Below are 24,852 nucleotides of genomic sequence, written 5' to 3'. Positions count from 1 at the left end.
CTACATATGTTATCAATTTTAACCATATAAGCATTCTCTATTTCTGTGATGAAATAATATCAGTGTATTGAAATCAGGAAACTATTATTTCTGCTGCATGTGTTGCAGTTGTGGTAGCTAGAAATTGAGGAAATATGTAATGACAAGTGGATTAAACCAATCAACACTGAAATAATAATAATGATTATATTTGTGAAAAAATGTTGTTTCACATAATTGAAACAGGAGTTTATGTAGTCTAATACAAGGAGACTACATGATCCCTACCAACTATCACCTCAATTGTGATTACATACTCGTTTCCAAATCCTGGGGCAATTTGTTATCATTTACTCAATATCTAGTCTGCCCTAATGGTGGGGAAGGGGTTGTACTTAAATAGCATGGTACTCAATGGGACACATTAGCTGTACTATGTTAAGTGATAGTGATTTCACTGGGACCAAGGAACTGATTTCACTGATTTCACTGGCACAGTCATTCTCTGGACTGAGACCTTGGTCTTTGTGTTCCAGCTGGTTTTTAGTAGGCACCTGGGACACCAATTTCTTCCCTATAAGCTATATGTTTAGTTTGATAGCACCTCTTTTGAGTTCAGTTTGTTGCTGTAATTATTACTATGAGAAAACACTAAATAATTTAATGCCAAATACTAATGGGCTATTTTGCTTTGTTTTTCTAGGGTATCAGTAGTCTGTTTAGTTCTCTAAAAGTAGTCAGGCTACTTCGGCTGGGCCGTGTGGCTCGAAAACTGGACCATTACATTGAGTATGGAGCAGCTGTCTTGGTTTTGTTGGTCTGCGTATTTGGTCTTGCAGCCCACTGGCTAGCCTGCATTTGGTACAGTATTGGAGACAATGAAGTTATCGATAGAAACAAAATCAGGAATGAAAGTTGGCTGTACCAGCTAGGGGAATCCATTGGATCACCATATCAATTTAATAAGACAGGAACTGGAAAATGGGAAGGAGGACCAAGCAAGAATTCTGTTTATATCTCTTCGTTATACTTTACAATGACTTGTCTCACAAGTGTTGGATTTGGGAATATTGCACCAACCACAGATGATGAGAAGATCTTTGCTGTTGCTATGATGATGATCGGCTGTAAGTATCTGAGGATTCATACAATGTTTCAAGTGGCATGTTTTTTTCACAAATATATTTCATGCATCAACTGCATAGTCAAATGTTTTCAGTGGGATTTTAATGGGTTTTAATGGAAGGTTTAATATTTGCTTAAATTTCTGTGAGTAAAATCAGAGGGGCATCAGAATGCTGGTTTGGCTGTATCATGCCATCAATTTAAAATGAACTAGCGTTAACTGTAGAAGAAAACCTACAGCCTTATCAAAAGTCTAGATTTCTCCTGGGTCTGTAAAGATGTTTTTCTTCTGTTTCTTTTTATAAGCAATGCTTAGAAATGGTGGTATTTGAATTAAGCAGTTTAAAAACTGATGCTGTAAAACTAACAGTGCACTTCAGTCAATGAAACCCCTAGTTTAAATGATTTAACTGTGACCCTTTTTTACACATATGATCAGGTGCCAAACTGAGCATTGGGAAAATACATTGTTGTTATATTATGGATTAGGTTTAGGTTTTAGAGGGTCCTGGGCAAAATTAACTACAGTAGACTCCCCCCGCATGCCCATACATGCACATACAGACAATCTCTTCTGGAGAAGGGAATAGAGCATGATTCCTTTGTAGACCTTTAAATCCTGTCAGCATAGCCTGGAGTGGAAAGAAATCATGCTCTGTTCCTTCTGTCTATGTGCATCAGTCAGCAGAAAATTTCCCCAGAGGTCCCTTAGATGATGTGTTTCCTGTGGGATGGGAGCTCAGGGGAAAGAATAAAGTATGACTATGACTCCTTCACATTCCCTTAAACTCTGTCAGTCAGGGATTAATAGTGAGTCCTTCGAGGGTCCAAACAGCTGCCCAACCATGCTATCCCCTAATATCAATAATGTGTAGTTATAGAATAACAGCTGACGTACTCTGTGGAGGTGAGCTTCACCTCATCTTGATTCAAAGAATATATTGGATGCTACCATGATAGTATAAATATTTTATAATCCCCTATAAACCAGAGATGTCTGACATTGGCTTCATTATTTATAAACTTCTTTGACTTCTGCAAAAATGGTGATTAAGCAGTATCCATAAACTAACAAACATGAACAAACATCTACCACACTCAGTAAGTATCTTATATGAAGATGGTGAAGAAAAAAAACCCTCAAGTGGATGGTTGCTAACTTCATTTCACGGAAGGAGACTTTTATTTGTGTTTTTTTGTAAAGTCTCTAAATTCCAATATTCTGACTGCCCTATTAAACCAAATGGTGGTAGCAGTAGAGCTTATGTACTAAAATTTAGTTTCTATATCACCCCCTTGGGAACACGCAATAGGTTGTTCAAAAAACAGTCCCATATAAAAGAGCCAGGCACACATCTGTCTTGATTAAATGTGCTTGTTTTAATACACAATGTTCACGACCTTTTGAGTATCTGTTTGCAATGCTCTGTGGCTGACAACATTCACAATGTAAAATTCAGCGTTTTAATTGGAGTAGTTAAGAGAAATAATGCAGCCTTTTGAGGACTTCACTGATGGCATTAAGATGTATCATTTGTGCAGTGCTCCTGCTCACATGGTTAGATTTGCTTGTTTCAAACTTTAGAAAGACTGAATGAATGCTGTAAAATGCAAGAGTCTGTAACATCACATAAGATGTCCCTGGTGGAATGAAGGCAGATTGAAGAGAAATATGGTTTTATATCTGGATACAGAAAATACTGAAATGAAAGTGTGCAAAACTGGAATCTCTTAAAAAACTGTATAGGGCTAAGAACATAGTTAAAATGAATGTACGCAAAACATTATAATATTTCTGGCTTGAAACAAATCACCTGTATGCAACAGGCAAAGCAATAGAAGTTCATACAATGACATTATAAAATATTTCAAATATTTTCCACACCTATCACAAATACTGAAATAGCTTTTTCTGCATAAGCCGATTTGAATCATGAATCTCATGACTCAGAAAAAGGGGTAAGGGGGAGGGTGGAATTAGCAGATAATACTGGGGACCTTTTGACAGAGATTATTCTGAGAATTATCTTGACGCTTGAGATATTTCGATTGCACCAGTGGTTAGAAATAAAGAGAAGGAAGTGGAAAATTTCTGAACTATAGAACTGAAAAATGTTTACTGAAAGGGTATGTACTTATGATTTCTTTGTGCATTTCACATGAGGTACTCTGGAGTTACGTTGAACGTACATGGTGTGTATGTATGGAAGAACCAGGATTGTGGAAGCAGGCTGTGGCCCAACATATTTATGTCTGTTGAACTGCCAGAGCAGAACCTACTCATGCACAACTCTCTGTGCGTAATGTTCTCTGCATTCATTTGGGACCCTAAAAAGCAGGGTTCTCAATAGTAGAGAAAGCCCTTTATGCATGTAAGCATTCAGGCAGCATTTGACATTAAGGTAGATGAACACCATAGGTGATGGTTATTTTGAATGGAGGTTCCTGCATGGTTCTTCTGAACATTGCTTCAGTAGGTCATATGTAGATCTAGCAGAACATGGATAATGTTTGAAGTTCTTGAGTGTCCAGATTTGTGGTACACTCCCATAACCAATTCATATGAGAATGATTGTAGAATAAACAAGCCACTCTCACCCACAATTAAATATATCAGGGTGGATTCTGCAGATAGAGGGGCTATTTTTGCCAGTTCCACAGCCCTCTGCAGACTTTCTCCTATGAGCAGCAATTCAAGGTCATTATATATAGCCTGCAGTGGGAAGAGGAAGGCAAGAAAGTCATGTTTCACTGAAAAATCTCTTATGTCAGCAGAAATCACTACTGGATCCAGGTCATCGTGACAAATGCTTTGCTGGCTTATTTGTGCATAGGAATGGCCCACTTGATGTGGGAGGGGGGGCGCATCTCTGGTTACCAGAGTTTTTTAATACAGAATTTGCATGCATATCTGTAAGCAAGTATCCTACGAGTAAATTGTTGAATATTTTGCTGCCTGCTTCCAAGGTACGCCATTGTTGCATGGTTGTGCCCTGATTCTTTGGAAGTCAAGCTGTGTTATGTAGACAATGAAATAGATTTACAAAATTATTTTCCTTCCAAGTCATGGAAGCATGTAATTTCTGCCGAACAATGAATTTGGTATGAGCGGCTGTTATATGTGGCTTCTGCTTTTTTGAACCATGAGGCCTACAAAGCAGTTTATAGAAAACTGAAATCCATACAATATTTTAAGTTGGTAGAAATAAATGAGACAGTGAGAGCTCAAGTCCAATTAATAGAATAAACCTAAAACTCAGTGTCTTGCTATATCGTGCAGCCAATCATTGCACCTTTGATGATAGAGGAGAATGGAGCAGAATCTGTGTAGATCAGTCAGGGAGTAAGCCTGAACAGGTCTTCTCAGAAGTAAGCCCTGTTTAATTCAATGTGGCTTACTCCCAAGAAAAGTGTTTTCAGGGTTATAGCTCTGACTATACTAGGCTCATCATATGTGAGGAGCCAGATCTTAGTAGTTGCATTTGATTCAGTAGTCCATAGGGAGTATGAGGGAAGCAGGACTCCTTCAGCTACCAGCTCTATAACTTTGAAGGTGTGATGCAGAAAACTCCGGCCATATCAGACTACACTGTGGGTAATGAAATGGCAGTGGTCTGTTTATGCATGGAACAAGTTTGGATCCATAGTATTCCATAGCAAGTACTGCAAACCCTGTGTATTTGGGGACAGCTTGTAGTCTATTTCTGTTCCAGCGATTTTATGAATTTTTATGAACTTAACAGAGAGCTGGCCAACCTTAACTGATTTTGTGGTGATGAGTTGCACTTCTTTAAAATGTTGCTGCTGAATTTAGAATGGATACAAAATGTATCTTTTCTATCAAGTTTTATTGTTAAGGTGTGCTAATAAGGCCTTTGATTTGCCATTTTTACACAGTCTTCAGCAGACAGCTTGGCAGGTGATCTCAGATGAAATCGACATAAAATGTTATGCAGCAATTGCACAGTCTTTTTCATGTTAATTTTCTTATATTACTTCACCAAAGATGCTAGTAATATCAGTGATTTGCATTTGCTGACATTGATTGAGTGGGTTTTACTAAAACTGGAATAAGAATGATGTTGTATTTGCTTTTAAATATGAATTTCCTCTCATGTAATCTAGTCTGCATGTCTTCCAGTTGGAATGGGAGCAATAGCTCATTCCATACTTTATCTTGCTGTACAAGTGAAACAAACAAAAAGCAATTGTCCCATGTGGCATCTCCCTGAGGATCCCAAGTGTGGCATCTGGTTCACTCTGGAGGAACTGAGCAGGCCTGTCTTGGAATTGTGGGAGATCAGGACAGGTGAGTTACTCTGCCACTGAATCTGACAGCTGGTGCAGTGGCAGTAGCCAGAGAGATGGCTGACCAGCAGTTCAGGAATCCATTTACTGTCACAGCTGCCCTGGGAAGACTTTCTGAGAAGTGACAGGATGGGACCTTGAGTGCAGGCCACTAACCCCTGCCTCTGTTCGTGAGCGACCTTGAATAAAACATGCTGAACAGAGAATGAACAGAGTGAGGCACAGCTGGGGGGATTGGAAACTGGCATGGATGGAGAATGAGGGTAGGAACTAGACCAGTGGTTCTCAACCTGTGGGTCGCGACCCCTTTGGGGGTCGAACAACCCTTTCACAGGGGTTGCCTAAGACTCTCTGCATCAGTGTTCTCCATCTGTAAAGAGGATAAATGTTAGGGTTGGGGGTCACCACAACATGAGGAACTGTATTAAAGGGTCTCTGCATTAGGAAGGTTGAGAACCACTGAACTAGACAGAGATCAGGCAAAAGAGGAAGTTTGAAAGAATGGAGACAGAAGGATGCTGGGTGTTTGGCAACATCCAGATGATGCCAATCAAGAGGATGATGCTAATTAGACCCAGAAAATAGAGCAAGTAAGAAGGAAGGGAATAAAGAGAAAGCAAGAACAACTGTGAAAACTGGGATGGGCTGGGGAGGGAGGAGAAGGGTGACAGGAGACCCCGGGGATCCATGAATTATGAATTCTTTATCACAGGGAGAAAAATTAGTCAGGCTCCTTTTTTTCCTTCCTTGCTTGCTTTGGAAAAGGGGATGTGAGGGGGTACAGAATGAGTGAACAGGACCACCTCATCTATGTTGGGTGTGCTTATATGTGTACACCCATATATGTGTAAACCCACAATACAGTGAAAAGGCAGTAATAAAATGCAGTTGACATTAAGTATGTGGAGTGCCTTTAAGGATATGGATGGGTTCCAAGATACCCCTTCCAGATCCTATGGTATTCCAGTATTAACATTCCCTATACCCAATCCAGCTAAATCTGTAGTGACACTGTCTTGAAAGGAAGAAATATGTCTTCCTTCTTTAGACCTCCAAAACATTTTTAACAAAGGCTGTTACATAAGGTCTGATGGTTTACTAGAGTTTTGAGAACTGCATCCTCAAATCATCTATAAGAGATGATTAAATGCGGAAGAGTAAATGGACAGTTCTAGCAATGTGGAGGGGGAGTCAGCAGCTTCCCTGTTCAAAACATAACAATTTCAGTTGTGCTGCAAGCTCTGATCTTTCAATGTCACAGCTCAGCCCCATTATATCTGTCTGATACTCAACAACAGAATCTAGGTGAATATTTCTAATCAACCACACCACTTCCTCACTCTCTCAAATTCTGCCTTCTCCAGGACAAGAACCCAATTTGACATCTAGAAGGAAGATACCAGGAATTTCAGGATCTGTATAAACAAAAATATTTCAGGGCTGCAATATTTATTTAGTGTTGGTAGCAACCTTTTTTCCTATTTTTTTTAGGTTTGGCATTTTTCATCTATCCTTAATACAGTCATTAATGCAGATTAAAATACTCATTTTTCTGTTCATGTACTTTGTCAGATATTTTGGGTAGTATTTGCTGTCTGGAATGTAATTTACCTGAGCTCAATGTCGGTTTCAAGAAGACTCTCCTTTTAAAAAAATGATTTTGGTTATGATCATTGTTAGGGATTTCTTAGCCCAATCAACCCCTCTAATGCTGTGCCACACATTGCATCCTCCAGAGGGCTTTCTGGCAGTATGGGAGGCAGAATTTTTTTTAAAAAAAATCCCATCAAGAAAAGTCTGCCAATTGACCATGCAGGCAGGGGCTGATGGGAATTGTAGTCCATAACATCTGGAGTGCCAAAGGTTCGCCACCACGGATTATATTCTGCTTTTCTCAACTGTAAGGAGTCTCAAAGTAGATTACAAACCCCTTCCCTTCCTCTCTCCACAACTGAGAGAGTTAGGAGAGAACTGCGACTAGTCCAAGGTCCCCAGCAGGAGTGGGGAAACAAACCTGATTCACCAGATTGAAGTTCGCTGCTCATGTGAAGGAGTTTGGAATCAAACCAGGTTCTCCATATTACAGTCCACCACTCTGAACCATTACGCTCCCCCCTCCCTTTGACTTCATTAAATGTCAGCATTAATGTAATCCTGACTGTGTCCTAGACAGAGGTAAATGAAGGCATTTTGAAGACTTGACAGCTGCACTGGAAACACAAGTAATTATTTGGGTGCTGTGTGGTTTCCCGGCTGTATGGCCGTGTTCTAGCAGCATTCTCTCCTGACATTTCGCCTGCATCTGTGGCTGGCATCTTCAGAGGATTCTGCATCTTCATTCAGATCCTCTGAAGATGCCAGCCACAGATGGTATGCAAAATATCAGGAAAACACTACTGTTCTGGCTCCTTAACAACTCCTACAGCACCCAAGTGATTCCAGCCGTGAAAGCCTTCGACAATACAAGTAATTATTGTTACAGACGGGGCAGCAAATGTAAGAAACAGTGTCATGCCTAAGACCAGGGGTACAATTTCATTTTTCCATGGAGGGGCCAAAAGGTCTCGGTGTGCAGAGAGAAAAGGGAAATTTAGCCACATCTGAAAGGGCACTCTTGAAGACTACATTTTGAAAAAGCAGTAGAATTCCACAGCATCTGTTGTGATTTTTTTTTAAAAAAAATGTATATAATAATTATGGTCATTTTTAAAGTAAAAGAATTTATAATAGCTTCTAGAACCATGAATAAAAAAACTATTATGCAGAATCTGTAAACAAGAAAGGGACATACTCTTATATATCCTGAAGCAGTGGTGGTGGGTGGTGGAATTGTCTTTCCCCCTCTGCATCTCTTGTTAAAAGATAGGACTGCTGACTAAATGATAAAACAACTGGAGTGACTTTCACGCTGAACCTGGATAGGCTAATGTCCAACGTTCAATTCCATGACATGCCAAAATCCAGGGTCAGCCTTCTTCATTAGTTTTTTTCTCCCCATTGATGCCCCTCCCGAGCCATGGCTGCTTTTGATTGCTGGTGGATTCACAGTAGGATTACCAGCTCCCCCCCCAGCCACTGGTGGGAATGAAGGGTAGGGTTGCCAGATTCAGGTTAGAAAACTTCTGGAGGCTTGGGGGTGGAATCTGGGGAGGACAGGAACCTCAGTGGGGTACAATCTATAGAACCCACCTTCTGAAATATCCATTTTCTCCAGGGGATCTAAACTCTGTAGTCTGGAGATGAGCTGTAAATCCAAGGGATCCCCAGATCCCACCTTGAGGCTGGCATCCCCAATTCACAGCCTTGACTCCAATCTGGGTGCATGTGTTTGTGTGAGGTACACTTTGGAAAGGGAGGCAGAGGTTTTGTCTGTTCACTAACTCTCTCTTACAAACAACCTCAAGGGATAGCCTGGTGGCATGCTACCTGGAGGGTGTATGTCCTTTGTGTGCTCATATGTGCAATGCCCTTTCTTTTGCTGCCAAGGAGCAGAAGAGATTGAGTGCTTAACAGGAGCTCTCTCTCTCTCTCTTTCTCTCTCTTCTCTGTATCTGACCAACTCTGATGTCATCCAACTGTCAACTGTAATATAGCCTTATCTTGTTTGACTGTTATAATTGTTACATAGTCTTACCCCCCCCCCCTTTCATTCTTTTCCCCTATCTGTGCCAGAGCGAAAGAGGAACTGTTATTTTCCCAAACACATAGACATGCATGACAACAACTTAAGAGTTAATGTACTGGAATCCATAGCCTGCCTAGGCTGAAAATGGATGACAAGACTTAAATATCCTACTAAAATCCAATTAAGCATCCCAAAGTACAACAGATACTAAATCCCTTCAAATCTCTACCAGCTTAATCCCTACCCAAATCTTTCCATTGTGAATTGCTTAACTTCAGTTTGGCTCAATGGACAGATATGTCAGGTCTATAAAAGTACTCACGTTTATAAATCTTATAAAGGAAGGAGGGAAAAATTCACCTTACATTTCCCCTTAATTCAAATTCTGATTAGAAGACTTAATCAAGCGTCTTAACTTTTTTTGCAAGTCTTCACGCAGGTATCAGTACTTTACCCTTCCTGCTCAAGTTTCAATTCCACTTATATTATCCACAGTCAGAAACAGCACAGCTTACTAAATCTAAGAGTTTTCCCTAAAGCAGAAATCCTGACAGAGGGGGGACAGAGGTGACGTTTCTTGCCTGAGGGACCAGCAGTAGGTTGGATGAGATGTGCTGCAGCAGTGACCACATTCAGGCAAAACTATGGTTAAATTAAAATTTGCTGTGATGGGATGGGCATGAATATGGCTTGTTCATCATGCCCACATACCCCCTCTGGGTCTTTCCCCCTCCTTCTCCATTTTCATACATGTAAATTCCAGTTCAAAACATATCTATGATATCCAGATACTGGTTCCGCTGTGAACTATAGTTTGCCCTCCAGGGGTTGGATTCCACCTCCAATTCCTGAAATCAGAAGGATTTCAGTCAGTCGAAGTGCAACTTCCCCATGTTCAACCATGATTAACAAGCTATGTTTGTGCCCATCTTAGGAGACAGGAGTTTAGTTTCAGCTTACCATGAACTCTGAATGTGATCACAGTATAGGGACCAGGAATCAGGCTAGTGGTATGCTCAAAACTATGGAAGGCCCAGAGTGTAATTCCATTGGGCAGGACACTTGCCACTTCTGTACTGGTGTATAATAACACCTAGCATTATGAGCAGATCACTTAAATAACAATTGTATCATTTTTGCAGTATTTACAATACTGCCAAAGTTGGAAATATTTGCAGAAACAGCAGTTCCCATTTAACTTCAGAATCTCTGCTCTTTAGTAATGAAAAATCATACAAAATATGAAGCAATTTCTCTTATTCATTCAAAACTCGCCATTTCTCTGTTGCCACACTCATTCAGATGTACTGGAGGCCTACAAAATCCCAAAGAGCATAAAGAATTTTTAGCTGTATAATATTTAATTAAGAGTTTTATAATCCCAAGCCACTCAGATGAACTCTCAGAGCACACTGTGTCTAATATAATAATGAATAGGATTGGTTGTGCTTAGCCAGATGGAATATTTAACACTTTATTAAACTGATCAATAATGCCAAAGAGGATTTAGAGGTTCTTCTGGTTGTCTGCTGCTCCTTTTCCTTTCCTTGTTATGTGCAGTTTATTTCAACTGATTTTTATTCTTGGAAGGGTTCTAAAAATTCTACAGCTGTGGTTAAGCCAGTTCAAAACTATTACTTTTGCCTTAGCCAACTGGTAGAAGCTAGCTTACTATAAGGAACTATGGATATGCAAAAAATCCTTTTGTCTTCACTCATAAAAATATCATTGCATCCTGTTTGAAAGCTTTGTGGGAATGCCACATGACTTATAAATGTTTCCTTTACTAATCTGGCTTTAGACGCAACTGATACCATTCAAATTAGAGAATCCTAACAGGTGGAAAAGGAGATTCCCCCTCCCAACTGTTTATTGGGTTTATACTTCCTTGAGTCTCATGCCCCATGATATTTATATCCACCTCCTTTCCAGGAAAAGGGTAGGAATTGGCCAGATCTAAGTGGGTGGTTCTTAACAGAATGGCTTTCTGATTGGGATGATCCTTTTCTTATCACCAGATTGCAGTTGGCTGATCCTGGGCCCAAGTTAAAAGGAATGCTATTTCTTCACAAATTGGGCACCTTGTTTCCACATTCTGGCCCTTTCCGCACGGGCCAATAACGCCCTAGGGACGGCAAAAACGCCGTCCCTAGGGAGCTGTTTGCATGGAGGGTGCAGCTGCATCGCAGCAGCACCGCCCTCGCTCCCCCCCAGCGGTGCAAAGCCTCTGTTTCTCAACCTTGCTCCCTGAGCAAGGGTTTCTGGAAACGGCAGCGGTAGCAGCTGGAAGGCACCATCCCCCCCTTTCCTGAACAACGTACCTTCCCTGCGACCTTCCGGCACATCGCCCAGGCCTGGGGACATGCCCTCCCTGCCCTGTGACTCCAGAGTGGTCGCGCAGGGCAGGGGGTGTGTCCCCTGGCCTGGCCGATGCGCTGGAAGGTCGCAGGGAAAGTACGTCGTTCAGGCGATGGCGCAGCGCTGCGCTGTCTTCCCTGCCCTTACCGGGACCGTTCATGTGAACAGTCCCGGGGGGGCGTTGGCATTGTATACGCCGACATACCCCCCAGCGTGACCGTGTGGAAATGGCCTGTGGTCAAATAGGTTGAAAGGGATTTCTTTCTGTCCTACCCCCTCACCTCTGTGGAAGAGTCCTGCTAGGATAGAGTGGATTTTGACTGAGTCCTGGTCATTCTTTTTGTTAAATTGAATTGGACCTGAGTTATTTTTTTTATCTCAACAACAAAAAGACTGAAGCAAAAGCCATTTCTTCACCCCTTTCATAGCTTCTCCAACCAGGATATGGTAAATTTCATCTGAGGTCCAATTTCTAACAAGAATTGCCCCCAACGTGCCTATGGTTTGCATTCACTATGTGATGGCAATTTGAATCACACTAGGTTGTTGAGAAGGGCTGTGGCTCAGTGGCAGTCTCCCCATCCCTGCCAGTGGCCAAGAGAGATCTGACAACCTAAAGGTAGAGCACCAGCTTTTCATGTAGAAGGACCACAGCTAGTCAGAGTAGGCAACATTGAATTAGATGGATCACTGGTTTACTTTGTTAAGGAAAAATTCATATGTTAATATCCCTTACGTACAATGGACATGCTTTGGAAACGGGTACACCACACACCATTTTGCATTGAGCACTTTCTAAAAATTGTATTATTTCCATCAAATGCAGAAACTGTGCAAACTGGGAAATTAGTTATTGTCTGAAACTATCCTTTGTTTTTCACTTGACTATAGTGAACCCTTAGCTTTTGTGACATATTGTTTTTCTCCTGTGCGTGAAAAACAAGACACACACTTCTAATGAGTAAACAGAAGGGATTTTAGGTTCAAAGACAAAATTAGACATAAAACATTTTAATAAAATCAAAACATTATGGATATACATTGGATTTATTATGATTCAAGAGTGTTGAGAGGAAGGGGATGGGGACTGTGTGTTCAGGGCCTGTTCTCCAGAAAAATCCTAGCACAAATTTTTTTAAAAAAATTATTGCGCCAGCTGTCAAGTGTTCAGTACTCTGAAAGTTAGGTTCCAGTAACTGCTGAGTCTGCAGTTTGCCAGAGGCAAAAGAGCCAAAGCTGGAGGCAATTCCTATAGTTGAAATATATAGTTAGATCAGGATTAGGCAGGGCAGGGAACTGACCAGGAGAAAGGCACAACAACAACAAGAGTTGATTTTTGTATCCTCCTTTTTCTCAGCTTTAAGTAGCCTTAAAACAGTTTACAATCACCTTCCATCCCTCCCCCCAACTGGCACCTGGTGAGATAGGTGGGGCTGAGAGAGTTCTGAGAGAACTGTGACTGGCCCAAGGTCACTCAGCAGGCTTCATGTGGGAAACAAACCCAGTTCTCCAGATTACAGTCCACTGTTCTTAACAACTACACCGTGCTGTTCAGCCATAGAAGTACAGATATATTGTGGTGTAAGCACAGAGAGGAAGTACAGTAGAATGAATGTTCCATGTGGGTTTCTGTTTTCAAAGGCAGGAAAATAATAATGTTGTCTGAAATGCTTAGGACAGCTTGCTGTGTGTGATTCTGATGCATGGCCTTTTGATCTGTCTTAAAATGCCTCTAGTGCCCTTCTACAGTGAGCTGCTCTGGGGACATATATAAAGACTTAGGAATCAGCCCTGTCAGAGGATGCCTGGTCAGAGCCCTGTGGCACCTGCTTGACAGTGACATTTGTTTTAATGAAATGCATGGACCCAAATATTGAAAATGTAATATTCACAATTTAAAGTTCGGTTATAATTTCCAAACAGAATCAGATGCAGAGATGTATTTCAGGTGAGGGCCAAGATTTGGATTGTTTCATTACAGCCAGCATGGTGTAGTGGCTAACAGAATTGTACTCTAATCTGGAGAAGTAGGATTGAGTTCCCACTCTTCCACATGAAGCCTCCTGGATTCCTTATTTACTTTTTGAAAGCTGTATTTTCCACTCTGTGAAAATCTTAAGATCAGTGATAGTAATTAAGAATGCCAAATGAAATTTTTAGAGCTTCTCTTCCTTAGTGCTATTTGCAGATAATAGAGTTTACAAACAGAAGCAATTTTATTTCACATTGACTGAAATGTAAAAAGAGACAAAGGAAAGAAAGTGGTAATTCAAGAAAAAAAATCACCTGCTGTGAAAACTGTAGGACAAATTAACAACCAGGAAACCTATTCTGTTATGTTAGTTAGTGAAGCCATTAATGACTATATCATTTCCACAGCTTATGTTGTTCACTTGGAATTTAAGAGAACAACTTTTGAAGGAGTCTATGTTTGAAGGAGTCTATGAAAATATTAATTAATATGACAAACTGCCCCCAGGATTTAGGTCTGTGCTATCATCTGCAACACCAGCAGTGCCATTTTAAGAAGGATTACACTCTTCTAAATGTATTGATTACAGTGGACATTGAAAAGTGTTACTGTTTAAGATGACCCTATGAGTTAGTGGCAAGGTCTGCTTTTAAATTTCCAGTTCTTTCTAGAAAACAATAACCTGAATATTCTGTGTTGTCAAACCTACAATTCACATGCAAGAATTTGTCAGAGTTTTATCAGAATAATTAACATTGTAAACAAAGGATAGTGAGAACTTAATCCTTGTTATATAGCAGTTTGCTACCTGTCTGTTGTGAAGCTGACTGTTCCTCATCTCAGTTCTCAAGACCTTAAGAACATAAGAAAGAGCCTAATGGATCGTACCAGAGTCCATCTAATCCAGCACTCTGCTACTCGCAGTGCCCACCAGGTGCCTTTGGGAGCTCACATGCAGGATGTGAAAGCAGTTGCCTTCTGCTGCTGCTGCTCCCAAGCGCCTGGTCTGCTAAGGCATTTGCAATCTCAGATCAAGGAGGATCAAGATTGGTAGCCATAGATTGGTAGCCATAGAGGGGTGGCTAACCTATGCACTCCAGATGTTCATGGACTGCAATTCCCATCAGGCCATGCTGGCAGGGGCTGATGGGAATTGTAGTCCATGAACATCTGGAGTGCCATAGGTTGGCCACTCCTGCCATAGACCTTCTTCCTCTGCCAAACCTCTAACCAGCTGAGATGGCCCCATCATCACAGGGTCTGTCTTCATCTCACAGGAATGCATGTAAGACTGGACTGTAACATTAATGCCTGAAAAATCTACCTTCTACTCTTCTTTTAAACTTTTGTGAAATCCAGTCTGATGAAGAGTTCTAGTGAGCCTGAACGTTTGGACAATGTTTGTATCACTTTGGCTGGTCCTAAGGTATTGCATTTCATTCTGATGTTTCTATTCATTTTATGCCCTAGTGGTGTATCTAAGGCAGGGGTCTGCAACCTGCGGTTCTCCAGATGTTCATGGACTGCAAATCCCATCAGCCCCTGCCAGCATGCCATGCTGGCAGGGGCTGAAGGGCTTTGTAGTCCATGAACATCTGGAGAGCCGCAGGTTGCAGACCCCTGATCTAAGGCATGGCATGGGCCCTGAGGGCCACTTGAAGATGAGTGCCATCTCTGCCTCCCTGCCCACTGCAGCTGTGCTGTCCATGCACCTTAACTCACTCCACCTGCTGCCCAGTCCCTCAGCACTGCTCTACCACTTGAGGTGCCATACTCACCCCACACTGACCTTCAAGGAGATGCTTCCACTGCCCTGAACTAGCAACAAGGCACATGGCTGGTCAGCAGGAAAACCGACTCCCATTTCCATAGGTTGTATTTTCCACAGATACACCTGTGTATGCCTCCTACTGTTACCAACCAGACTGATGGTAGGATGGGGAGCGGGGAGACTGTCTTCAAACAGCAGTGTTTCTACCTGTCCTGCCACCTTAAAGATATCTAGCAATACAGTGCCAAAAATGGATGCCATCTCCTGTACTGTATTGATACCAATAGGGAAAAGGATCTGCCTGGAGAAGTCTCTTGCCAATAAGAATGAAACCCATGCAATACTTTAGGACCAGCCAAAATGACACAAATATTGAAATGCATAATAGCCAGCCTCCCCTTTCCTAAAGTAATCAGGAAGGACAAAAGCTTAAGCCTGGGAAAGACCAGTTCCCATCTCAATTGTAGCACACTTGTCTCCAGCGCAGATAGCCAACAACGTAACACCATCAGGACTTCCTTTCAGCCATTCTCTGCCTCACTAATCCTATCTTCCTCACTAACCTCTGGGAAAGACCATCTTCATTCTAACCAGAAGTTGTGATTTAATCAATTCACCCTAAAATCTAATAATTTCTGGATGCTCCCTGGGCTTGAGTCATTAAAATTGTGTCATCCCCGTTCCACCCTGCTGCGACTGATAGCTTCTCTGAGGAAATCCCTGGTGCAGCTGACTGTTTGCCTGAGAAAGGGTTAATGGAGCCTTTCAGAGAGACACCAGTTGAACTGATAGAGCCTGAATTCACACAGAATTAATCAGTAGGACTAAGGAAGATGCTAGTAGCTCTGTGTCTTTAGATGCAAGACGGAGATTGAGACCTGTCTTAAAGGAGAGATGCCGCTCATCAAGGCTGCAGACTAGGCATTACCCAGGCAAATAGCTCTGAGGAATAAAAGACCTTTGAGCAGGAACTGCAATTATGGTTGCAAAGTGGATTCTACCTGACCTTGTCTTCACATCACTGCTATCTCCAGACCTGACTGACAACAGTCAGTTGTCTGGCTTCTGACCTTGATTCTTGGGTTCTCCTGGTTGCAACATGTATTCCTGGCATTTGGTTCTTGGCCTGATTGACTTATCTTTGGACTCTCCCAAGGACTTAATAACCTTGGACTTTATTCTTTGCTGAACTGCCAGCAGCCCAGCCCCAGCTCTGAACCTCCTCAGTACACCGTGTTGCTGTGGCAGCACACCAGCCCCACTCAGCCTGCACACTAAGTTGCCTCTTGTTCTCCTCTGAAGAACAAGAACCGTCTTTGTCCCAGATGATTAACTAGACTGCCAATCTTGCATCAGTGCCCAGTGTTTTCTGGACTGCCTTTGGTTCAGTTCTTCTGGATGCCAACTGATTTCACCCTGTCTCTTTGGAGCTCAATGGGAGCATTGAACTCTAATTCTCTTGGACCCTTCCACTTCAAGATAAGGTAATTATCGCCTTTCCCCATAAAATCTCAATCTATTCCAGACCTCTCTCCTCAAATCTATCTATATCCCACAAGTGTGTGAATTCTCTATGTGCTTGTGTTGCCATTTGCATATGTAAGTTTATTATTTTTTCTTCAATAAAAATTGTTAAACTTTATTTCTGACTCCTGAAGATTTCTAAGGAGAAAAGGCTACTGTAAAAAACAGGTAGAAAAGATCTCGGTTGCCCCCTCTTGCTAAGCAAGGTCTCCCCTCCTAATTCCCCACCCTTAAGGACAGACTCCAGCATTCTGAATAACACTACTGGTTCCTAACAATCCTGACATCAAGGGAAGAGGCAAGAAACAATGGCTGGAGGATTTTTAGGACCATCCTAGAAGCCATGTATATGTCTTCTGCGGTGATCAGCGTCAGAATTTCTTCAACGCTACAGCCTGCCAATATGCATCTGTCATGCCCCCCACAGAGGCTTTTGGTAATTTCCCATTAAGATTCAGTTTCCGCTTAGTATGGTTTTAGTTCATTGTTAAGTCTTCTAAGGAAGGGTATTTTAGTTAGCCCCTGTCCCTTTAACACATTTCCCAATAGGCAATTTCCCTCTTTACCCAGCAATCCCCTGTTTTAGCTCTTCCCAGTCAGTCAGAGTGAGGTGCCAAGGGTAGCTGGAGACTGGAATATTCGTGGTGTATATGGTGGTCCATAGAGCACAAGTGAAGGTTAGCAGCAATTAGAACCAGACAAAGAACTAAAAGGAAGCAAGACACAGTGGACTTTCTTGAAAGTAGCCAAGAGAAGACACAATTTACAGCTTCAGACCTGCTTAAGACAAGCAAGTACTCTGATTTAGATAGTCCCAAGGGAGGAGTTAGGGTCTTGATTCTTTTAAGTAGTAAAACCTATTGTTGAACTGTTGAACCTGGCTTGTGTTTCCCCCACTCTGTCCTAGCCAAGTACAGGGCACCAAAAACAGATTCACTTGGGGGGCAGAACAGCATCTTTGTAAGAACAAGTTTGGAAGGTAGGCAGCCATGCATCAAACTGTATGTAATGGCAGAACTCTTATTTCTTTGATGCAGCTCTGAGTTTAATGGTCCCGTGACCAAGGGATGGGGTCACTCCTTCCCTCAGTTCTCCATCTGCTGCCATGGGACTATCTGCGAAAAAATATTAACCACAGTTAAATCAAATAAGCAGACAGCTAGGGGGAAGGAGGGAGGGATGTGTGTCTGCACAGAGAACCACTTGATGAACAACAGTTACAGGTAAGAGAAACCTTGATTTTGCTTGGAAGGGAATTAGATATGCTTCTAACATAGGCCAGTTAATATATCTTTACTTGTATGGTGTAGTAATTAATCTCCCGGAATAGGACCCAAGTTCAAATCCCTGCTCATTCATGAGGATAACTACATAACCTTGGATCAGTCATTTTCACTCAGCCTCACCTATCCCAAAGGGATACTGTGAGTTCAAAATGGGATGCAAGAAATGTGTAAGCTTGCTTGAGCTCCTTGGAGAAAAAATGGAATAAAAATGAAGGGATTGATAGATAGTGAGCAGTTGCTGTAAGGTCATTATATTAATTATGAGATTATACAAATACATCAAGGAGATACCTGTCAAAGACTATTAACTATAATAACTAAATGGAACTTCCAAGCTCTGAAACAGCTAAATATCAAAGGCTGGGAACACATGTACAGTGTATTGCCTATTTATTTATTTACTTACTTACTTACTTACTTACTTACTTACTTATTTACAAAAACAATAATCATTAAAACATAAACAGCATAAAAACAGCTTAAATATTAACAGTAGATGGCACCATCCGATAACCTTCATCAGCTGCTTGCAGATTTCTCAGAGCCATCTCGTTAGTCATTCTTAGAAATAGAATGCTATACCTGATAGACTAGCCTCATCTAGTGGAACTATAATTGGCTTTAAAAGGGGCAAAACAAAAAAAGGGGCAAAACAAAAAAGGGGGGGCAAAACCTGGAGGGCAGGTCTATCAATGGCTATTAGCCATAGTGAGTAAAGGGAGCCACCTTCTTCAGAGGCAGTAAACCTCTGAAACCCAGTGTGTGGGTTCTGTGCCTTGTTTGTTGGCCCTCCACAGCAACTGGTTGACCTGTCTGTGGAGCAGAATGCTGAACTAGATGTACCATTGGTCTGACTTAGCAGGGTTCTTCTTATATTCTTATACATTAATATTACAATTGATATTAGGTAAGTTCTTCACACACAAATGCGTACTACAGATTCAAGACTTCAACTGTCTCTTCTCTGGACAAAATGAACTTCCATCACAAGCATATTCAGTACAAATGGAATGCATAATATAGTCATAAACCCTAGGGTGCTTTCAGACCTGACACTCCAATCAGTTTTGCACTTTCCTCATCTGCAGTTGAATGTCTTATCTACATTAGCTAGAAAGAACATTCTGTTTTTGAACACCTTATGATTATTATTGACTTTCCAAATTCCATGCTTCCTCTACCTTGCCAACCCTATTTAATTATTGGGAAAGAATACTTGGTCCCTTTGTGCCCCTGCAACATCATGAGTCACAGTGGAGAATGCAGGGGAATGTTGTGGTGTTAATTGCAGGCACTGTGCTTGCTAGATGCATGGGGATGGCACTTCTGAGTTAATTGGTGATGCTGGCATGCTGCAATTAACCTCATTAAGGTTTGAATTACATCTAATTAAATTCTTGTCTAGGACAGTTGCCTTGTAATGCTTTTTTGCTATTGGACTGTCCCTCAGTGGGGGTCATTCTGAAACCTGCTGGGTTTTGAGGCAGAGTGGTAGGACAGGAGTCACTGATGTGTCATACAGTTAGGCAGTAAAAAGCACCAACCACTGGGCAGGGTTGTTTTTTTTTAATATTTCAAACTTTCTACTGAAAATTCAGCAGAAATGAATTGTGAAGACACTGCACTTTTCCAGTTGAATGCCGGTTGTCCCCTCCACCCCCACCAATTGCACATTGTTTGTAAGAACTGATGAGCTGTTGCAGTGAAGACTATGAACAAGGAAGCTCCTTGTTCAAATCTCATGTCACCCACAGACTCAGTAGGTAGGCTTTGACAAGTCACAGATTTTGACAGGTTCAGCCTCTGGTTTCCTATGTATGGATAAGTATACAAGATCATTAATTAAGTATACAAGATCATTAATTAACTGATATGAATTTTTAGTATTTTATTCTGTTATCCGCTTGTTTATATTGTGATGTGAACCGCCCTGAGCCCTTTGGGGGAGGGCGGTATAAAAGTGGAACAAATAAATAAAATAAATAAAATAAAAAATTTTGGGGACAATTTTGGGTGAAATGTTCTCATCACTAAAAGCTGCAGTAATGTATCAACTCATGGACTTACCTCCCAACAAATTAAGACTGAAAACTTAAACACACTTACTAGGTAGTAATTGTGAAGGAGGCGGCCAGCTGCAGGAGAAGCGGCAGTCAAGCAACAAGTGAGCGAGACAAGTTCAGGCAGCATGCTGCGCTGCTCCGTCAGTGTTGGACTTCCATGGGCTGCTTCACCCAGTTTGCCCACTCTTTTCCCCTTTCCCCAGGGTGGAGCAGGAGGAAGAAGCCAGGGAAAGGGAAGAAGGGTGGGCAAGTCAGTCAAAGAAGTGGCCATGTGGAAGTCCAACCCCAACAGAGTAGCACAGTCCTCCACCCAAACTCACCTCACTCATTTGTTGCTTGATTGCCACCTCTCCTGCAGGCCAGAGGGTGCAGGGAAGCAGCTGCGCTGTTCTGTTGGCATTGGACTTTTGTGCGGCTGATTCTGTTTGTCTGCTCTTCTTTCCTTTCCCATGTCCCAGTCTGAGTTTCCAGGAAGATGTATCAAATTACAGCAGGGAGATGAGTCTAGTGACTCATCCCCCTGCTGTAATTTGATACCTCTTCAAACTCAGGCTGGGACATGGGAAAGGAAAGAAGAGTGCCAAAGGTTTGCCACCACAGGTCTAGTCCAAGAGTCCATCAAGTGATTTCAGAGTCAGAAGTCTGGTTCGAGGATCAGAATGCACAGAATCAACAAGTCAGAGAAGGTGTTGCAACAGTCACATGCTTCGTTGCATTCAGGCCAGTATGCTCCGTGAACCTGCTTTAATGTAGGGTCTTCCAACACGTTAGACTTCACCCTGTGAAGACTTTGCTTCTCCCTGCTGCAAAAGGGGCCTTCTTTGAAGTAGCAGGCATGCACTTCTTTGTTTGACTTGCAAAACTCCCTGATGACAGCTGTGCTCACACTTAATAAGATTCAGACTACTGTAGTTTGGTAGAATTGGCTAGTGTGTTGCTGCCTCTGTTGACATGTGGGCTCAGGTGAGCTAGGTGCGTGAGTCTCTGCAGATGGAGCAGGATTGGATGCACAGCCTACTTCTAGAGACACTTCTGGTTTTGAATCCTGACTTGCCTGTTGTTCACCCTTTAGAGCCTGCAGGGGCTCTGGCTGCTCCAAGCCCAGCCCTTGTTGGTTCCCTAACCTGATCTTGGCTTATTGGGCTCTTCTCATCCTCTGAAGACTCATCATTCTCCAGGGGATGGCCCACCTTGCCTCTTCCTTCTGCTGCGCCCCGGGCAAGGGAGGACAAAAGCAGGCAAGCTGGGCAAAAAAGCAGCCACACAGAAGTCCAATGCTGACAGAGCAGTGTAGCCTGCCACCGGAACTCCCCTCACTCACTCCTTGCTTGTTCGCTGCCTCTCCTGCCGGCCAGAGGGGATGGGGAAGCAGCTTGCTACTGCCACAGTGTCTCCCCAAAGGCAAATTTTAAAGGTATCATAGCTCAAAGGGGGCCTGAATTCCCCAGATAAGTCTCTACACCTCAAGTGGCAGAGTGGGGAATCAAACCCGGTTCCTCCAGATTAGACTACACCTGCTCTTAACCACTACGCCACTGCTGCTCTGCTACTGAACCCAAAGCCTGCTTATATCATTCTCCTAATTTCCATTTTATACTCTGTGAGGTGCGTTGGGCTGAATGTGTGCGACTGGCCTATGATCACTCCTGAAGCTTCCATGGTAGAGCAGAGCTTCTGCCAGTTGCAAAAGCTCAAGCCTGAGCTTCCGTTTTCCTTCTTGTTTGGGATATGAAAGCCTGGCCGGTCGCAAGATGATGAGCAAGAATCCAAGGGCTGTTCTCCGTGGCTCTCACCCTGTGGCTTTGAGTGAGCCTGCTAGATCCCAGAACAGTAGAGTCGTAGAGCATTTTCTTTTTTGTTACTGTTTGTTTGCCAAATTATATTTGTGTTTTTATTTTGTCAGCAGGTTTGGGTTGCCAATGGGGAAGCGAAGCAATGTAGGATATAAATATTTAAATCATAATTCAGACAAAGTAACACCATCACTTTCTTAAATGATCCACATGTTTATTTGAAGTGTTGCAAACTCCCTAACATATGTTGTCTATTTTTTTGCAATTTGTGCAAGGAATTTCTCTGGAAATTTGGTTTCAAAGAAATATCTCTTACAAATAATAATTACCATGGAAATGCTGTATCTGAAGCAAAGTATTCTAGGGAAAAGACGCAAAATATATTAAGCACAATTCTAAGCACAATATTCTAGAGAAATATTTTTTTCAGTCTAGTGACAGCAATCTATTTTTATTGATTTGTTTAAACTCTCGCTAGTGTGATTTCCTTTGCAATGGATAACTCACAGATGGTACATTGGAGTGCCTGCTGTGGAGAGAGAGAGTGTGTGTGTCGGGGGGTGGGGAGGGGAACAGTTACAGTGAGACTTGTCACAGAACTATAGAATCTCACTTTCATGTTTAAAAAAGTAATTGTAGGACTACTACAAAAATAAAAAAGGAAACCCCCAAAGGTCTTTTCCAGAGCAGTGATAAATATTGAATTAAAAATGGTCTCTTTTTGAACTGGCATATTGATGTTCTCAATGTGAGGATTGTAAGGCAAGGAAAAATTGCTAAGTGGTTTTGCACATGTTTGCCATATTAACTTGGAATAGCAGCATCTTCATTGGAAACCTCGCTGGAGATGGCTTCTCGCAAGATTTCTTGTGCATGAATTCAGAAAGGTAAACATAAATTTATGGAGAACTGGCCCACGCAGGAAAATGTTTGCCTTCTGGGGAGGGGTCTCCAAATAGTTAATGCTACAAGAGAACATATCAAATAAAATCTCAGACTCCTTTAGAGGCACAGGTACTTGTCGCTCCTCACCTTGGCCATCTGCCTGTCCTTGGCACTGAATTGCCTTGTGTCTATGAGATGATGACCCATCACTCCCTTGTAGCTTTCCCATTGCTTGATGCTATCATGTGAAAACACATCTTGAGGCATGTAAAGAACGCAGACCCAGTTATTGAAATTCTAATGTGGAATTCCGGGGTGAGGGCATTTCTTTTTCTTCTCTGATATGTTTGGTACAACACCATCAAAATGAAGATTTTCAGCCAACCACCTGCTACTGTTTGCCTCGGGAAGGACATAAAGGTAGGATGTTGATGTTTGCACTATGCTGCTGCAGTGACCTCCAGATGGATTTTGCAGAGATGAAGGAAGGAATATAAAGGTTTTAAGAGGCAGCAAGTAATACCAACATTCAGAAACAAGAAAATGCAGATTTCTTTTTCAGAGGTGGATATGCATCACAAGACTAACATCATTCTGCTATTCCTGTCATCAGTGCTTTTGATCTTAAATGATGCTTCAAGAGTGTGAGGGAATGCTGAATTGCAAATAGAAAGCAAAATAGCTTGTGGCAAGTGGTTCACAGAACACTGGAGCAATGGGTCAGGAAATAAGCTAATCAGGATAGAAAAGAATTATTCCCAAACTGCAAAAAAAGTATGACTTTGTTGTTTCAGATAGTTGGCAGTAGTTGCCCTTATGAGAAATATTAATATTTCCGGAGGTTGAATTGAGAATCCTTGTGGCTATCTCCAGTGTTCTATTATTTAAAATGTCTTTGATATGTCAGACTTACAATGGTGACTCATACTACTGCATTACCACTATTATTTAGTTTACATATGTTAAAAAAGAGATGAAAGAGGCCCTGTACCAGCTAAAATTAGTTGTGACTAATTCTTATTAAATGCGAGGAGATGTAAGATAAACTTGACTAAAATGTTCACTTTGTTTCAGTAAGGTATAAGCTTTGTGTAGCTATCATTGGGAATGCCAACTCTGGATGGGAAATTTTTGGAGATTTGTGGGTGAGGTTTGGAGAGGTAGATTTGGAGGAGGGGAGGGACCTCTGTGGGCCATAATGACACAGAGTCCACTCTCCAAAGAAGAGTCCACTCTCCAATAACTGATCTCTGGAGATCAGCTACTGGATTGTGAACTCACATCCCCCCCCCCCCCCGAATTTAGAAAGCTGTCGTGCTAGGGCTAATCTATAATTCTTCAACCTAATATGCTAATTGTAAGGATCTCAGTCGTTCTTGTTTCCCTTACAGCCTAAACCTGACCTTGAAGGAGATTCTTTTGGCCGGGCGTCCGGCCAGGACCTGCACCAACCTTGTGAGAATGCTTATCTCGCTGTTGCATAGTAGAATTCCGTTCTCATGAGAACGGGGCAGGGGGGATGGGTTAGTCAGCATTATAACCTGTTGTTTGAGCGGGGATGCTCATTCCTGCCATGTCGTGTGTGTGTGCTTTCCAGGATGTCTGAATAAACGGACTTATAATCAAAAGCCTTTTTATTTCTGCTCTTTGGAATTCCTTACACATGGCAGGAATCTAACTCATTTTTTTCTTTGACTGTGTTTGATCTCTGGTGTTCTAACATGGTGATTGATCACTCTCTTTGACCAGGAAGGCACGATAGCTCCCCATAGGGTTTCGAGCCTTCCTTCCAGACTCGGTGATCCGAGATGATCCTGTTTCTCATTGGTGCCTCTCCCTCACCTCGTCCAGTTCTAGTCTTAGTCTCTCTTCCCTTTGGGACGACCGACATGGTTCAGATCAGGTGGAGATGCATTTGAGACTTTAGCGCCATTTATGGATCGAAGCCTGTTGATCAATTCATTTCCCACCCGGCAACGCAGTGGGATTACAAACCCAGATGCAGCCAGTCCCTGAGGAGTTTGGATTATCTACCATTCATGCTGACACCCAAGAATCCATTGAAAGGTTCCTGGACAAATACTGAGACATTCCCAGAGATCAGCAGCGGCATAGTACCGGAGCTCGGCCCCCAAAGTTACAGCGGAAGCAGGGACGATGACG

At 42.1% G+C, this 24,852-nt stretch overlaps 1 protein-coding gene across 1 annotated transcript in view; it reads left to right on the top strand.

The window, feature by feature from the left end:
* Positions 1-24,852, top strand: part of KCNH1 (potassium voltage-gated channel subfamily H member 1) — a 299,776-nt gene that overhangs the window by 92,506 nt on the left and 182,418 nt on the right. Inside the window, exon 7 of the mRNA XM_048484669.1 lies at positions 683-1,106. Within this exon, the coding sequence (XP_048340626.1) occupies positions 683-1,106 (424 nt within the window). The remainder of the gene's footprint in view (positions 1-682; positions 1,107-24,852) is intronic.

Source organism: Sphaerodactylus townsendi, linkage group LG01 (assembly GCF_021028975.2).
Source record: "Sphaerodactylus townsendi isolate TG3544 linkage group LG01, MPM_Stown_v2.3, whole genome shotgun sequence".
NCBI classification, from domain to species: domain Eukaryota; kingdom Metazoa; phylum Chordata; class Lepidosauria; order Squamata; family Sphaerodactylidae; genus Sphaerodactylus; species Sphaerodactylus townsendi.
Note: the sequence above shows the minus strand (reverse complement) of the source record. Positions and strands in the feature narration are given on the sequence as shown.